General features: G+C 33.6%; 1 protein-coding gene across 4 annotated transcripts; it reads left to right on the forward strand.

Annotated features, from left to right (window-relative positions):
• The first annotated feature begins 4527 nt into the window (after nt 1-4527).
• LOC111988803 (histone-lysine N-methyltransferase CLF) lies at nt 4528-16968 on the forward strand. Of its 4 annotated transcripts, none has more exons than XM_065764301.1 (17): nt 4528-4834; nt 5297-5398; nt 5503-5825; nt 7336-7497; nt 7589-7673; nt 7853-8008; nt 8107-8154; nt 8242-8313; nt 8397-9142; nt 11156-11312; nt 11408-11631; nt 11866-11997; nt 15388-15478; nt 15955-16002; nt 16077-16205; nt 16295-16372; nt 16522-16968. In XM_065764301.1, exons 1-17 carry the CDS (start codon nt 4769-4771, stop codon nt 16711-16713), a joined length of 2811 nt encoding a protein of 936 aa, XP_065620373.1. In that variant the 5' UTR covers nt 4528-4768; the 3' UTR covers nt 16714-16968. The 4 variants fall into 4 exon arrangements, with proteins under 4 accessions (XP_065620373.1, XP_065620374.1, XP_023876365.1 ...); XM_065764302.1 differs by having other exon boundaries at nt 11156-11291; XM_024020597.2 differs by having other exon boundaries at nt 8418-9142.
• The last annotated feature ends 1245 nt before the right edge of the window (nt 16969-18213 follow it).

Genomic DNA, 18213 nt, shown 5'->3' on the forward strand with positions numbered 1-18213 from the left:
CCAAAGGTGTGTAGTGGTGACTAAAAGACTCTTTTGAAAGTTATTTGATTAAATAGCCTCGTTTGGAACTTGACTTTGTGAAAATCGATTTTTCAGCACAACTTGACTTTTCAAAACTCGAGTTTCAAGTAGTTATTACTAAATGTGGCACAAGTGATGTGGCATTAGTCCCACCTGGAACTTGACTTTTGAAAACTCAAATGGAACTTGATTTTCACAACTTACCACCTAGGATTTGTTGTTAAAATATTGTTGAAGTAGCACTCTTAAAAAAAAAAAAAAAAATCAGTCGACTTGATTCATTTGGTCCACTTTAGTCTGTTTGGTCCATTTTGGTACACTTACATTTTTTTTTTAGAAACAAATTTTTTTTTTTTGGTACACTTACTTAAGAATAGAAAAGGGCAAGTTTGGGTTGAGAATACCTATCCTAAATTCAAATTTATTTAAAAATATAGATACCAAACTCGTTCAAAATTCTATTAAATTTTAGCAATTTAATCTCAAGTTTCTTCCACATATATTCATTAGTGAATCCATACTCATTTATTTTATTAGTGAATCCTAAATTCAAATTTCATTAGTGAATCCAAACTCGTTTGAAACCCATCTATTTATTTATTTTATTTTGCTTGATTGAAAAAAGACTAAACTTAACATTACTTATTGTTAAGTTCAAGAAAAACTATTAGATCACATAACATTACTTTAGTCGTGAGATCTGACATATATTGAGTAATATTAAAACCCTTTGATGAGCTGGAGACATTTTTTGGTTTGATTAGGGTTTTGTGCAACATGGATAAAATCCTAAAGTTCTAGAGTCACTATATCCTAGTGGCTTAGGAGTCATAGACCCAAACTTCCAAAAGAAGATTGAAAGTAATAACTATTTAAAAAATAAAAATAACAACTATGATTTCCAGGATGGTCATATCTTGGGGTGGAGCTATGTTGAAGGGTGGGGGCCACCCCCCATAATTTTGAATTTTTATATATATATATATAATTATTTTAATGTCTTCAAAATTTAGTCTATAAAAATAAGAGCAAGCCCCCCGAGTATTTGAATTAGTCCAGTGATGCTTTTAAAAATAATAATTGGTCTAATAGTTATAGAGATATAATTTTATTTTTTGCAATTCTATTTTTTATTCTAAAATGTGCTCTTATATCTGTAAAATATTTGATAAAGTTTGGCATCAAACATGTTTGAATATATCTTTTTCAACGTGTTATGTGATGATCAACAAGTCATTGACTCATTAACAAAATCTTGTTATTAAAACTACACATGAAATGTCTTTTTAGTTGCCACATAATGGATTAAAGCACGACAGTTTCAAATATGTTTGGAGCCTAACTTGTTGCTTCAAGTTTTGAATCATTCATGTTTTTGAAAATTTCATTAGTTCAATTAAAGACATTTTACTTACATTAGTATAAAATTTGATAATCTGTATCAAAAATGAAACTTTTTAAGAATTTCACTATAAGAATGGCAAAAATGAATTTTATTTTATGAAAGATCGTCATGAAAGATAATTTTGATTGAAAATACTAATTTTTTTTTTTTTTTTTGTTGGGTGTGTGTATATATATAACTTATCAAATAAAAAGTGTGTGCGTATATGTGGGGGGTTTTCTTGATAAATATATTAGTATTGCAACTTGGCCCCACTAAATAAAAATTCCTGGCTCCGCCCCTAGTTATATCATATGGATAAAAAATCAAACTTGAGAGAAAATCCAATTATATTTACTAAGTTGAATTTCAATTAAGCTGTAATTTTGTGACACGTGTCAATTCACTTTCTTAATTTTGGTAAAGACATTTAGAAGTTTGTTAATTTACATATTAAAGAGGGAAATTACTGTGTACTCCCGGAGTACCATAAATGCGTACTCCCTCCTCTCACATAAATGGCGGGTCCCACTAATTAAATTCATGGTGGGACCCACCATTCATGTGAGATGAGGGAGTATGCATTTATAGTACTCCGAGAGTACCTAATAATTTTCCTATTAAAGGTAGCACCACATTTAAGGAGAATTATTTATTTTTAAAATATTAGAATTTCTTAATTTTGGTGAAGGTATTTATTACTCATTGCAATAATTGAGAAGTTTGATAATTTTATATTAAAAATATTCTAACAATGTTTTTTTTTTTTTTTAAGAATTAACAAAATATAAGAATGATCATTAATAGTATTTAACTTACGTGCTAATTAAACTATGATTTTTTTTTTGTTGAAAAAAACTATGTATCTAATTATATATATTTTTAAGTTTCAAAAATAAATAAATAAATGTAGCCATGCATATACATAAAATTACAAGTTAATGTGCATATGTGTGTGTATATATATATATTAAAAGCTAAAACTCATATAAAATTTAATTAGATTCCACATTAGATTTCAATTTGTGGATCAATTTTGTGTCACTTGTTCACTTAAATTTTTTAATCATTGTGCCAAGTATGTTAACGAGTGCAAAATATTAAGAGATCAATATTAATGAACTATATATATATATATATATATAAACCAATCATATATCCACTGAAAAGTAACCGCACATTCTGTCTTATTTAAAATTAGAATAAAACCTATAAAAAAAAAAGAATAAAAATTATCATAAGTAGTATAAAAATTAAGTAGGAATTTTAACATTTATTCTTTTAATAATTCAACTGCTTATGTATATTTTTATTATAAAAAATGTGTTTATTTTTAAATGCATCAATGTGTATGGATGGGTTACAAACTAGTTTTATATAATGTCAAAACTCTTGGAAAGAAAGATGGCATGTAGGCTGTATAATTTATTAATTTAAACTATATATAATACAAAAATAGAGCACCACCTTCCTTTCCCCTGCAAAATATCATATATATATATATTGAGAATAATTATTCTAAAAAAACATATATTGAGAATAATATTCTCATAGCGGCAATCTTTTATGTCCCAACATGTTTTTTACACTCTATTTATTTTGAAGTAAATCATTTTTTGGATTTTTTTTTTAGGTGTTTGCTTGCAAGTAAAATTTGGTCAAACTTGTAAAATATTTTACAAAAAGTTGTAAATTACCTTTGGTAAAACATTTTACAAAAAACATACAGCGACTTTCCTCACTATATACGGTGGCTAGGTCATCAGTTCGATGGGCTTGACAGCTAGTGTTGGCAATTTGATCACTGGAGACATTGTTTTGATAACTGGTGCCAATGACCTTCTATGGTTGAGTTAGTAGGATTCCAGCCCTATGGCTAGAGTTGTTGTTCTAATGACAAATATTGGTGGTCTGGTGGCTAGAGCTATTGCTCCAGTGATTAGGCCTATTCACAAGTTGGGTCGAGTCAATTTTGGACCCAGCCCGGACTCGACCTTTCTGCGTTGGGTGGAGGGCAGAGGGACTTGAAATCAACCACTGACATCAATTGCCTGAGTTGGTTTTGGGTTTAGGTGGAGCTCAAGTCGATTCGATTGGTGTTAAAGTTCGCTAAGAACTGCAAATCATTGCTGAAATCTACAATTTTTCCCGAAATCTACAAATTTTTGCTGACAATTGCTATGATTTGGCTGGATCTGGCTAAATCCCACCAAATCTAGTAGATATCTCACCAGATTTTGTTGAGATCTCGCTAGATTTGGCTTGATCTTGTTGAATTTATATATAACTCTGGTCAAGTTTGGGGGGCTTGGGTTTTGGAGAAGAAAACCCACATTTCGACCCGTTGCCAACCTACTAGACCTTTGGTTTGGGCTAGAATTAGGTTGACATCAAGTGATTTGGTCGGGTTTTCGAGCTCCAGTAGGGTTTGGACATCCCTACCAGTGACCTATGTCAAGGTCCAATTACCAAAGTTGCTGCTCCAACGACCAGTTTTGAGGATTCTATTACCAAAGACACTGTTCTAACGATCAGTGTCAAAGGTTCGATTGTCGAAATCCATCTTGGTGGCCAAAACCACTGTTTCAATCACTGGTGATGACAATCTAGTCATTGAAGACATCACTTTGGCAGTGATGACTAACAGTCTGGCGTTAGAGCCACTGTTTCAGCTATCGATTCCAACGGTTTGGTCACCAAACCTTTAGTACCAATGGCCCAGCCACCAGTTTTGGTGGTTTGCTTGAAAAATGTTACTTGTCATACCAAATACCTGAAAAAATATTTTACTGAAAATATTTTACATATAAAATTTTTTACCTGTAAATATTTTACATTTGAAAATATTAAACTTCAAAACAAACGAAACCTTAGAATAATTTTATGTCCTAGCCTATCTACCAAATTTGAATCTAAAAGAATAACCATACTGACCAAAAACTCATCTTTTAAAAATAAATTTATAGATAATGACCAAAAATAAATAAATAAAAAATTGACCAAAAATACAATCAAACAAAAATGAATAAAAATATACTGGCCAAAAACACCACGTGCCACACAAAATAGGATTTATAATAAAACCATAATATATAGGGGTATTGAATTTTAAAAAACCCATAACTTGGGTTTGAGGCGCCTGAGCCCCCCAAACCCCAAAATTTGAGCGTGAGACGCGCCTAGGGTTTCGTTGAACCCCCGACCCGCCAAATCTCCCTCCCTAATAAAACAAAACCAAACCAAACCCTAACCCCATTTATTACTTATCACTTATCTCCGGCAATTCCATATTCTCTGCATGAACCGGATCCAGATCCGAACCGCCATTGCCGACTCGGGTCCGGACAAGCTCCACAAGCTCCAATGGCGTCCAAGGCCTCACCGAATTCGGCTTCGCCTTGCAGATCCGACCCTCCCAAAGACTCTTCGGTATTCGCTTTCAATTACGTTATTCATTTCTCTTTTTCCTTTGTATTTTTCATCTGAATTATATAAATGTTTGATTTTCGTTAGTTTAGGTTAACTAAGGCTGCGATAATTAGCTGCATTGTCAAAATTTGTAATCAATTTTAGGTCAAACTATGTGGTCAAACTATGTTGTTTTGACAATTTTGTTGCAGCACATAATGTACGACGTTCATGCTGTGGAAGCGTATGGAGTAATTTAGAATTTTTGATGATAAACTTGTTGTTTTAGAGTGTTCACACGTTAAATTTGGTGCAGTCATCTTCTAAACTAGTGTCTGGTGTACAATGCATTACGGTTTAGGTTGTCAGCTGAAGTTGCTTTATGTTATGTTAATGTTGTTGCTGCTTTTGTGGTTGTTGTTAAACAAAATGTCCATCCTCAAATGGTGCACTTAGGTTTGCTCCCATGTTGATTGTTTACAGATGACGGGGCCGCAAGAAACAAGTCCAGCTCAAACGGACATTTTGGCGGTCATTGAATCTCTAAAGAAGCAAGTTGCTGCCGACCGGTCTGTTTTCATAAAGGTGCGTTGTTACCTTACCTTAGATAATATTTGGTCTTATAATTTTGATATCACTCTTTTGGGTTTGGTTGTTGTTAATCTTTTTTTTTTTTTTTTAATCATCAGAAAAGAATGGAAGAAAACAGGCTTAAAATGGTTGGTGTGACAAACCATCTGTTTAACTTGTCTAATGAAAGGAGCAGTAGGACTAACAATACTGATAGAAGTATAGATCTGCTGACTAAAAGGCAGAAAGACGCAATTGATATGCATAATAGTGTCGACGCAAGTAATGGGGATGGGGATAGTAGTAGCTCCCAAGAAGACGACCATGCTTGTACAGCAGTTCTTCTCGGATCTAATGTTCCAGTCAAGAATGCTGTTCGTCCCATTAAGCTTGTAGAATTAAAAAGATTACCTCCCTATACTACATGGATTTTTTTGGACAGGTGTGTTAAGATTTCCTTTTATTTTATTTATTTATTTTTTTAGTTTTAAGAAAAACTTGCTCGCCCATGTTGATTATTTACATATTTACAAAATATTTCAATCATCTACTCATGTAAATGTATTTAAGACCTGAATTGTTCTATTTATCATTTTTGTTCTGTGCCCAGTGTTAATCACCGGTAGTTTGTGGATTCTGATTTCCCAGTTTTAGCAATCCTTAAATGTGGTGTTTACTAGACTGAGGATATAATCCTCCCATCCCCCTCCCCCCTTCATTTTTTTTTTTTCATGATAGCAAGTTATTCAAGCACCTGGTAGGTTTTGAACTCATGACCATCATCCTCTTCTTATTGCTAAAGGAGGTGTCATTTGAGCTGTAGCTCATTGCAATTGGGAATATGTAAACTGTGTTTGTTGGCAAATTTCATGGGCCTGATTTATTCCACAAAAATTCAGAGTTATGCAGAGGACCAGATATATTCTACTTATAAAAAAAGAGTAGATTATTTAAGGTGAGATCTTTCTACAAGCTGCTTCATACTGGAGAGGTGCATCATTTCCCTTGAAATGTATTTGGCAGGTTAAAGTCCCCTCTTAAAGTTGCATTCTTTAATTGGACCGCTGGTTTGGGGAAGATTCTGACATTGTAGGAGAGTATCTGTTGTTGAATGGTGCTACGTGTAAGAGGGCTGGGGAGAGTGTCAATCACTTGTTGCTTCATTGTCATTATGATAGAGAGCAATGGTCTCTGCCATTGTGCGTATTTTGAGTGCAATGGTTTATCTTAACTGAAATCTTCCATGCATCACATGACAGTTTCCCAACGTATTTAGTAGTGGGATAATGGGGAATGGGACTGAAGGCATGGTCTATATGTGAATGACCAGATAATGTCTCATTAGATGAACTAGCAGCAGGACTTGTCTGTTTCCTTCTGCACTTTTCTTGACAAATCAGGCAAAATGAAAATCTAAACCAAATGGAAGTTATTTTCAGATAGCAGCAAAAAGGAGATGTTGGAAGCACATAGTTAAGACTGGTGAGTTTGTCTCAAACAACACTGAAGGTTATGCCTTGAAGGGTTGTGGATTTGTTGGCATGTTGAATGGGGGAGGTTTGCCACAGTGGGGGAGGAATTTGGAAAGCTGTACGTTTAGGTCTTATGTGGTCTATTTGGAAAGAGTGGAACAACAGAGCCTTTGAAGGGTTTGAACGGTCCATGATGGATCTAAAGCTGCTCATATTGTGTGCCTTGTTTGATTGGATGGCTGTTTTATCATGACATTTAAGTTCTAACTTGTTTGAATTTACTGATAGCTGTAATATCCCATGATTTTATTACCTGTGTATACAGCTTGTGTGCAGGGTGGTGTTTCTAATTTTAGTAAAGCTTACTTATTTATATAAAAAATATTAATTTACTGATGTAAAATTCATATTCCATTTTGAATTGCATTTAATATATATCTAGCTTGAGATTTTAGTGACTTCATGATTATTATGATGCAGAAATCAAAGAATGAAAGAGGATCAGTCAGTGGTTGGTCGACGGCGAATCTATTATGATCAAAATGGCGGCGAAGCACTAATTTGCAGTGACAGTGAGGAGGAATTAGTTGAGGATGAAGAGGATAAGAGAGAATTTGTGGAATCTGAAGATTTTATACTTCGGTTGGTATAACCAAATTAACTAATGTGATCCATATGTTTTTGTATGAAATAAAACTTATTAGTTTGTGGTATTCTGTTATGAAATTGCCAGTATGACTGTCAAAGAAGTTGGTTTATCTGATCCTGTGTTGGAATCACTGGCACAGTGTTTTTCTAGAAGCCCTTCTGAAGTCAAGGTTTGGATTTTAGTTTGTTGTTTTCTGTTTTAGGAAACATTTTTATCTCTTCTTCATGCTTCTATCCTCTTTATTTTCTGATTAAAACTGGTCATAGTGTAAGCTTTGGTCCAGCCGTTTCCCATTTGGTTTGTGCTGGCTTTACAGAGATATGAAACACGATCAAACATCTTATACAGGCAAGACACGAAATTATTATTAAGGAAGAGAAGGCTGTGGGAGCTTCTAAGAATGGGGATAATGAAGATGTTTTACAAAATGGGAATTCTTTTCTTGATAAGGATCTTGATGCAGCTCTTGATTCTTTTGACAACTTATTTTGTCGTCGATGTCTTGTAAGCATTGTTCTTGTGCTCCATTCAATTCATGCTGTGTTTTGCTATCATTCTATATATAATTCTGTTTAATTTTTTTCTTCCTTTTCTTTGTGAAGGTTTTTGATTGCAGGTTACATGGATGTTCACAGGATCTTATTTTTCCTGTAAGTTTATTTGTTTTAATTAATTCTTAAGTGTTTGTTTGAATATCTCACCAAAGTCTTATATTCTTTGTTAATAAATATTTTCAGGCTGAGAAACAATCTCCCTGGTGCCCCACGGATGAGGAAAACAGACCATGTGGCCCACATTGTTATCGATCTGTAAGTGTTTGGTTTATTATTACATAGAAATGTGTCACTCAGAAGACTTTTGAAGATAAGTGTCAAACAAACTATATAAGTAGCTTAATATTGGCTCATGTCAGGTACTGAAGTCAGAAAAAAATGCTAGCATGAATGGTGATTTTGAAGAAAAAATTGTCCCTTCATCCAGTTGTGCTGGGGCTCAGATATCATCTAGGAAGAAATCTTCTGGTCCATCTGTTAGAAAGAGGCTGAAGTCCTGCCAAAGTGAAAGTGCTTCATCAAATGCTAAGAACATCTCAGAAAGCAGCGACTCCGAGAATGGCTCCCGGCAGGACACCACTTCTACCCACTATTCATCACCTTCCAAAACTAAGCTTGCAGGAAAATGTGCAATTAGTAAGCGGAACAGCAAGCGAGTTGCCGAACGTGTTCTAGTTTGCCTGCAGAAAAGGCAGAAGAAACTGGCAGCTTCTGATGATTGCGATTCCTTTGTGAGTGGAGGTCTTTGTCCAGGTGATATGAAGCCTAAGTCTAATTCATGCAAAGAAAATGAAGAAACTAGCTCCTCTTCACATAAGAATTTGAAATCTCCAACTAGTGGAAGGTCTAGAAGGAAAGAGCCATCAATTCAGGAGAGTCACAAATATCTGCAGGGTGAAGTTCCTAATGGTTTGTCTAATGAGATGATTACTGATCCACCTGCCACTAGTAGTGATGACAACTTGAGGAAAGAGGAATTTGTAGATGAAAATGTCTACAAACAAGAACTGAGTGATAATAAATCTTGGAAAGCTTTTGAAAAGGGTATTTTTGAGAAAGGAGTCGAAATTTTCGGCAGAAACAGGTCAGTGGAGATAATGGTATTTGATCGTATAGATTTTTCCATTCTATGTTGATTTAGGTTGGTAATAAGGTTGGACATGATTTAAATACTACAACAACAATTAACAACAAAGCCTTAGTCTCCAAACTAGGGTCGGTTATGAATCCTCAATAGATATTCTGGGTTGGCCACACATTATTTTCCTCCATTCTATTTTATCCGAAGTCATATTTGAAGTCATACTCTTTGTTACTTTCTAAATTTACATGTCCTTTTTGGTAACTTCTACTAACGTTAATTTTTGGTATTTTTCTACCTTTTTCTGGTTCCTTCAACTTGAGTAAACTCACTCTTGATTACCAGTATATTAAGTGCTCTCTGAACATGATCAAACCATCTCAAGCGACTCTCCCTTATCTTTTCATCAATAGGGATCCCCTTCTTTAAACTAATTTCCTCATTTCGAATATTATCCTTCGTGTATTTCCACTTATTCATTTGAAGACTCATTTTAGCTACACTCATTTTATGAATATGTAAAATATGTTTCTTAACATGATTTAAATATGTAAGATAATTGATGTGACCACTTTATTGAAAATCTACTGAACTTTGCTGGACGAGGAATTTGTTGAATTATTGAAGTGTTCAATTTTTGGTTCAAAATGAGGACATAAGTAGTTATTACTAATAGAGAATCATCGTTGATCTTAATGGTATCCATAGTTGTCAGCATCGTACGATACGTGTACAAAAAGTTTTGTATGATAAGGACATATTGTAAGTGCTTATAAATTGCTCAATATAGTAGTACATATCGTATGAATCGTAAAATCGTATCGTATGATACATAGACATGTTTTAAAATGAGTTTTTTTTTTTTTTTTTTTTTTTGGGTTAAAATTTGTGCTTTTATTTGAATTTACCAAGTTGTTAGACTTGTTTTTAACACATATATTGTTGTTAGACTTATTTTTAACACAAAAATATTAGGTTACTTAATTTAGCCCAATAAAATAACATGTCCATAATTTTTTTTTCCTCTCTTTCTCATGCAAAATTTGGACTACACACTTATACTTTACTTTCATATTTGCAAATTTCTTTTCTATATTATGAATAAGGTATTAATTGACAATATAATTAATTTTTTCTTTATTATTGTTATAAGTCTAAGGGGCTAGAATGCCAAGAAGAAATATTTAAATAAAAGAACAAGAAGATATGGTAAATGTTGATGATGATAAAGAAAATTTCAATAAAGAAATAAATTTGCAAGATGATGAACATGATGATAACACTGATTTGGATGGAGTTGATTGGGCAAGATGATGAATATGATAAAAATAAATTATTATTTTGGGTATTTGTGATGTATTATTATTTTTGAGTTTAATCAATTTGAATATGTATATTATAAACACGTGTGAATTTGATTTATTTAATTAGCTTGTTAAATATTATTGCATAAGTGATATTAAATTAGTCATTAATTGAATATATTCCAAATTTATAATGAATATACCTTTTATATAATATCTATAATCTTTGTATAAATTTTATTAAGTTTTTGTATATTTTATGATACACGATACAAAAAAATCAAAAATCGATTCATGATACGATTCATGTTTTGACAACTATGATGGTATCTGTAAATCAATCATTTCCACATATTCCCTGTTTTTCTTTTTTTGAAGTAATTAAAACATTTAGGTTTGCTAACATCAATTTGCTTTCTCTTACAAGACCAAAACTTTCTTATATTTGCTAGTCTGGATATATTTTTGAGATTTGGTTCATGGAAAAGATAAGAGTGCTACTGTCAAGAAATAAATGCGTAAACCTCTTCTAGAGATGTGTTTTTATGTTTGAGAGTGGCAATATGGTTTGTAAATGATACAACATATTTTTACCTCCGTATGCTCCCTGCAGAACTTTACTCTGGCTGCTTTTGGACATTGTTATTATTTCCTTCCTGACTGCTTATTGATTTTTTTCCAATTAAAGTTTTTTCTTTATCTGGCATGACAGCTGTTTAATTGCAAGGAACCTTCTAAATGGTATGAAGACATGTTGGGAGGTTTTTCAATACATGAATTGCTCCGAAAGTAAGCTGTCTTGCCAAGCTGGTGATGGTGCAAATTCTCATGTTGAAGGCTATTCTAAGGTTGACTTAAATGGAACTATGGTTAGTGCTTTATTGTGCTTGTTGGTATCTTGCGTGGAACCCTCCCTTCCCTAACAAGTGATTACGTTTTTGTCCTGGGGTAAAATGAACTTTAGGGTAATAATGAACTGAGAAGAAGATCAAGATTTGTACGTAGGAGGGGTAGAGTTCGACGCTTGAAGTATACGTGGAAGTCTGCTGCCTACCATTCGATTAGGAAACGGATTACTGAGAGAAAAGATCAGCCATGCCGACAGTACAATCCTTGTGGTTGCCAAACTGCTTGTGGAAAGCAGTGTTCTTGTCTTCAAAATGGGACCTGCTGCGAAAAGTACTGTGGGTGAGTTTTTATATTTTGTTTTAATATCACAGAAATCAAAAGGCTTTTCTTGTATAGTTGTAGTTTTATATTGTTCTCCTCCCCCGTTGTCAAGTTACTACACTTGTAGAGGTTTCTCTTCTCACTAGATGAGTGATTAAAGGTTTTATTAATTTAGATTTTTGGTTTGTGTGTTTGTGTTGATGATATTGATGATGTATGGATGCTGACAACTGATAATTTCTTCTGATCCAGATGTCCAAAGAGTTGCAAGAACCGATTTAGAGGCTGCCATTGTGCTAAAAGTCAATGTCGAAGTCGTCAATGCCCATGCTTTGCTGCTGACAGAGAATGTGACCCAGATGTTTGTAGGAATTGTTGGGTCAGGTGAGTTACTTATAAATTAAATAAAATTGTTGGGTCAGGTGAATCATAATAATTGATATTTTCATTTTACATTTCACGACTTTCGACCATTGTGAGTGCAATGAAAATGAGGGACTTCGATATGAGCTTTATCTCTTTATATTAAAAGAATAGAATTGTTTAGTGTCCACTTTTATGTACTCTCCAAAATACCTCATTTTATGATACAAATTTTCTAACAAAATTAGATTTTGAGAGCATATAAATAAATTAACTCCTAATTAAAGCATGTTTCCAACTTCCCATGTGTATCTTCTCACCCTTAAACATGCACATGGTAGTTACCAATCTTTCAAAACTATTTTTGTAAATTTCAAAATTCAAACAATCAATAACTCCCAAGATATTGTCCAACAAAGCCAAGCCATAATGGGTTATACTAGCAAATCAGATTTGAAATTGAACCCCTGCAATGAAGTACTGATTTTTCTCTGGTTCTTGAGTCTTATTTTGGACTTCCATTTTCTAAGCAGAGTTAAGGTTTTCAGGTGATGCAATTCATTTCCATGACTTCTCCAAATGTTTCAGCTCTCTGATTATTTGTGTACATCTGAATCATTTCTCTGTGAAAAATCCTGATTTGAAAGTTTTCCAAATTTGGGTTGTTTCCCTCTCTCCTCTCTGCGAGATTATTACTGTGCATTTGTTTCTCTTAGGTGATTGGTTGTTTGGATTAAGACCTAGATACTATTATTTATTGATTATGTTTGAGCCTTTTTTTTGCTATTTGTTTGTTTCTGTGTAATAAGCATTGACACTTTGGGGAAAACACCACAACGATGGTCCTCGTTCGATGAATAATTGGTGCATGAGTTCTCTTTTCTTTTAGATGGGTTTCCAAAATAATTAAATGCAAACTTCTAGAGAAGTTTGTCAATGAGTAATGCCTAGGAAGCATGGACATAGTTACGGGTACAACATGGCGACACAAGCAATTTTTGAAAAATTATAACATGACAAGGGCGGTATGACACCGATAGGGCTGTAAACGAGTCAAGCAGAATATTAAAAGTTAAAGCTTGTTCATTTAATTTTTTTCCGAACATAAGCTGAGCTCGAGCTCATCATTGAACAAGATTTTATGTTTAAGCTTGGCTCATTTTCTTGTCGAGCAAGCTTGAGCTTGTTCACAAGCTACTTGATTAACTTATTCTTTTTCTATTTGTTGTGAAACCATGATTAAAATGTTTTAGTCTCTTCACAATTCTATGAAATTTTTATTATGAATAGACTATTTATATCATCAATAAGCTACAAATAATAATTTAATATAATATGAACCTATTGACAAATTCACACAATCCGATTTCAAGTCTATAAAAATATAAAAATATTATATCATATATAGTTAAATCGAGCCTTAATGTTTATGAGCTTGTTCACAAATACATTATTATGTTTAAGCTTGGCTTGTTTAACAATTGAGCCTAAACTTAAGGCATGAACTTGGCTTGTTTTCTAAACAAACAAACACAAACAAATCTTTTATGGAGCCAAGGTCAAGCCATTCATGAACAACTTGGTCCATTTACAGCCCTAGACACCGATATATGACATTGGTTCGACACGAGTAAATCGCCCCAAATGAAGTGTCCGTGCATCCTAGAGTAATGCAGTTGAAAGTGAAACTTGCAGGAATGCAAATGTGGGTCTTACTTAACTTTGTTTAAAGATGAGTTTAGTTTTGTGAGTTTATTTATCAAATTTTGAATTTTCGAATATGTTAATAGCAAATGTGATGCAAATTGGTTGAGGAAGAAGAATATATTTTTAATAATTTATGTTGTTTTCTCTTTCCTAGTGGAATTAGGATTTATTTGCTTTTCCAAGTTGAGTTAATCCTTTTCCTAGTTGAATTAGGATTTTATTTGTTTTTATTTTCCTAGTTAAATTGTTTTTCCTTTCTCAAGTAGAGTAGGTTTATTATTTATTTTCCTAAAAGGAGTAGGAGAAATTCTCTATCTATAAATACTCTTTATAGGGAGGTGAATTATTATTATGTGGTTATTAATAAAAGTTTGTTTTGAGAGGTTTTCTCTATTATTTTGCTTACTAGCCTAGTGTTCTTGTAGAATTTAGGTTTTTTGGAAGAGTTGTAGTAATTGTGTGTCATAGATTCTGCTTCTACACACCTACTTTGCATCAAAATGTTACTAGAAGACAATTGAAATGGCCAATGAAAGACATTGAACAATCAATTAATGTTGCATTACAATATGTACTATATCTATAATGGACTGAAAACATTTTCCAATTTGGCTGGCTGTAATTCTCTACGTACATATTGATGTTCTAAATAATTTTAATTTATGGGCATATTTTAATGAAATTAACTCATTGGACAAATGCATGAACCCCGAATTCGGATGAATGGAATTATTTGACAGAAAAGAAGTCTCTGAACATAACACGTGCATAACAATGTGAAGAGGCTAATATATCATTGTTTTAGCTTTATTGGGATGAATGGAAATAATTGATAGAAAAGAAGATTTTCTGAACATGCATGTAGCGCATGTGAAGATGCTAGTTTCTATGTTTAAGATTGCCAAAATATAAATAAATACGTCATGGCACCTTAAGATTGAAATTATTTTCAACGAAACTTTTGTATCTAGAAAAACAATTAATTTAGCCAAGTAGGTGATATATTCTAATTTGCTCTTCTCAATCATGGACACATCACTGAGATTTAGTGACTAGGCAAGTTTATGTGCTCTTATATAATTGTAGACATGTTAATATTTGCTCTTGAAATTAGATAATAATCGTTAACTAGCAAAAGTAATTGAACAAGTAAATGTTTGAAACTTCTGGGATGTTGCCGTTTAAATTAAAAGTAAGTACAATTTGCTTCACCCAAAAAAAAAAAAGGAAAAGAAAAAAAAGAAACTGCCCATACTTTTCAAATTTTGATTTGCTAATTTAATTTGTTGAAATTGAATTATAGCTTCACCTATTACTGGACCTAATGAAGGATTTGGAATTTTGCTAAAAGCTATTTCAGCTTGTCAAAAGTAGGCATTTATCTTTTTGGGGTTTAAATATAATGGGGTTTGAAGATTTAGTGCTTCTCATGTGGTAATATTTTTTTTTGAAAATTTTTAAACAGTGATAAATATATTTTCGTAAACAGAGATAAACTAATTCATTGTGATTATGCGTGCTATTTATAAAATTTTTACTTAATAAAGCATTTAATGCACCTTAACTACTACCCTTAAGGCATTTGTTAACGAAAGCCATTTTTTTAATGAATCTCTTACATAAACTTTTAAATGTTTTGTTGTATCAATTTATTTATTATTCTATTTTTAAAACTGTTTTGAGTTTTTAAAATTGGCTTTGCAGCTGTGGAGATGGTACTTTTGGGGTTCCTAGCCAACGAGGTGATAATTATGAATGTAGAAATATGAAGCTTCTTCTCAAACAGCAACAAAGGGTAATTGCATCGTACTGTTCTTCTGATATGTTTCTTCCTTTTCTAATCTATTTGCTGCAGTTGGTTATCCGAAGCTTTTCTTGTAATAATTCTATTAGTTGTAGGAAGAAATATCAAAGTTGGGCGACGTCTCTTTCTTTTGCAAATGAGGACCAGCGGGTCCAGTTATCTTATTCCTATTTCCTATATGCCCTCAGTAGGTCTCCTTTAAGGAGGACTACAGGTTTTCATTAGAATTATTGAGGAAGTTGATGTGTGGTTATGTTGATATTGTGAAATTTCAACGCCTCTACCTTAAACTGCAGTGAACTTTTACATCATTAAACTATTCTTGATATTATGTTGAATATGATATTATTTTCCTTCTACTTATGTGTGCCTTGGTGGTAGATACTTGTCATGGCATTTTGTTTTATTTTTTTTCCTGGTTTCTCCTTGCTATGTTTGAAGCTTTTACTTTATTGTCATGTGTGTAGGTTTTGCTTGGTAGATCTGATGTATCAGGCTGGGGGGCTTTCCTAAAGGTAATATATAAATCTGATGTTGTTGTGTGCTCCATTTTGTTCTTGCTTCTGAAATTTTTTTTGCGACCCTCCAGAATAGTGTGGGCAAACATGAATACCTTGGTGAGTACACCGGGGAGCTAATTTCACATCGAGAAGCAGATAAGCGTGGAAAGATTTATGACCGTGAAAATTCATCATTTCTCTTCAATCTGAATGATCAGGCATGTTGTAGGACTTTGTATGAAAGTTGAATATCTTTTTTGTGTTTACATTCCAAATGTGAATATGGATGTTGAAACGTTTTCTGCAGTTTGTTCTCGATGCATATCGAAAGGGTGACAAATTGAAGTTTGCCAACCATTCACCAGATCCAAATTGTTATGCAAAGGTACCATTTTGACTAACGTTGGTTGTGGTTGCCCTATTTTCAGATTCTTTAAAATTTTGGCTTTTGAGCTCAATGACTAGAAACATTGGCATTACAAATAGGTTGTCTCCAATTACTAACTTGCATTCACTAAAAAAATTCCGAGGCAGGTTATTATGGTTGCAGGGGATCACAGAGTGGGCATATTTGCCAAGGAACGAATTTGTTCCGGAGAGGAGCTCTTCTATGATTATCGTTATGAGCCAGACAAAGCCCCTGCTTGGGCTCGAAAGCCTGAGACATCTGGATCAAAAAAAGAGGATGGTGCTCCTTCAAATGGTCGTGCTAAGAAGCTTGCTTAATCCGAGGATTTATTTGTCAATTCAAATTTTTTTTATTGTTCTTTTACAGGTAGAGGCATCATTCTCGTTGACCAGAGAGGAAACTTGTATTCTTGATCATTTTGTTTTGAGAGGGGCCATTGCCCTCTCCATAGAGAACTATGTATCATCTAACAATTCATGTTTATTTCAGAGCTAATTGTATTGACAAAAAAGAAATGAAAAAAACCCAGAAGCGTAGTGATTAATTTTATATAAAACGACAATTGGATACAATCTCATGAACTTCATTTTCTACATTCTATAATTCTATTACCAATTGTTATTACTTTCAAGTGAACCCTTAAGCCCAAGTTGTACAGAGCTTTTATAGGAGGGGCTCGGCTTCTCAACTGATTTTGGTCTCTGGGTGGTTCTCATCCCAGAATTCGGGGTTTGGGAGGGAGCTGGGATTTGTTGTCACTGTTACAAAGAACAAGCCTAGAGAATTAGGTGGGGTAGTGGTCATCTGATTAAGTTGTCATAGCCCACAGCCATAGCCCACCAATATTTAATCTGATCGCATCGAAAGGATAAAAAGGTCCAAAGGAAAGTAGGCACTTCTTCTCAAATACTATCAAACAAACCGAGTAACAGTAGACGTTTGCACGAGGGTTTGTTGTAGATCCTTCTTAGGGATTGTGATTATGCTAAAACTTTTTTGGAACAATATGAATGCTAGTAATGTTATCCATGAATTCTTTGCTAATTGATATGGATTTATGCTGGCTAAAAGCTAATGTCCATTGTAATGCTGGCTGCCAGGGAAGTTATTCATTGGAAACTTTTGTCTTTTGCTATTTGGAGCATTTGGCTCCATAGAATCAAGGTGATTTTTAAGAAATATCCAGTAAACCTGGATCTTCTTAGAGAAGTTAACCACTATACCTCTGAATATTTTTTCCTCGCTGCTTGGTCTAGAACGAACAAAAAAGAAGCATGTAGTTAGCGCAAGATGGACTAAACTTGAGGGAGGCTGATTCAAACTTAACACTGATGGTCATTACTTGGGCAACCTTGGCCATGCTAGTGCTGGGGGTGTTATTCCGGATCATAGAGGGCTGTGGATTGTAGGCTTCACTAGATCCATTGGCGTGATCACTGATGTCGATGCAGAGCTTTGGGCACTAAGAGATGGTCAGATAAACTTAAAATGTGCATTAATCTGAATCTGCAGGCAGTAGAAATAGAAGTTGATACTAAAGCAGTTCATGATTGGTTTAATACTACTCTTAATCATTATTACACCACGCATCTCTTATATTGGATTACACAAATACCTTGGGTGAAAATGAGACACTGCTTCCTTGAGGCAAGCCAATGTGCTAATGCCTTGGCTAGGAAAAAAAAAAAACAATTGATCTTCTGCAAGAATTAGTTGTTTTAAATAGTCCCCCTTGTGGACATTTGTATTTTGCTTTACTAAGACAATGTTGCTGTGTACTATGAGAGATTTGGTCCTAATTCGTGCTTTAGCTATTT

Source organism: Quercus suber, unplaced genomic scaffold (genome assembly GCF_002906115.3).
Source record: "Quercus suber isolate HL8 unplaced genomic scaffold, Cork oak 2.0 scaffold_549, whole genome shotgun sequence".
Classification (NCBI taxonomy): Eukaryota; Viridiplantae; Streptophyta; class Magnoliopsida; order Fagales; family Fagaceae; genus Quercus; species Quercus suber.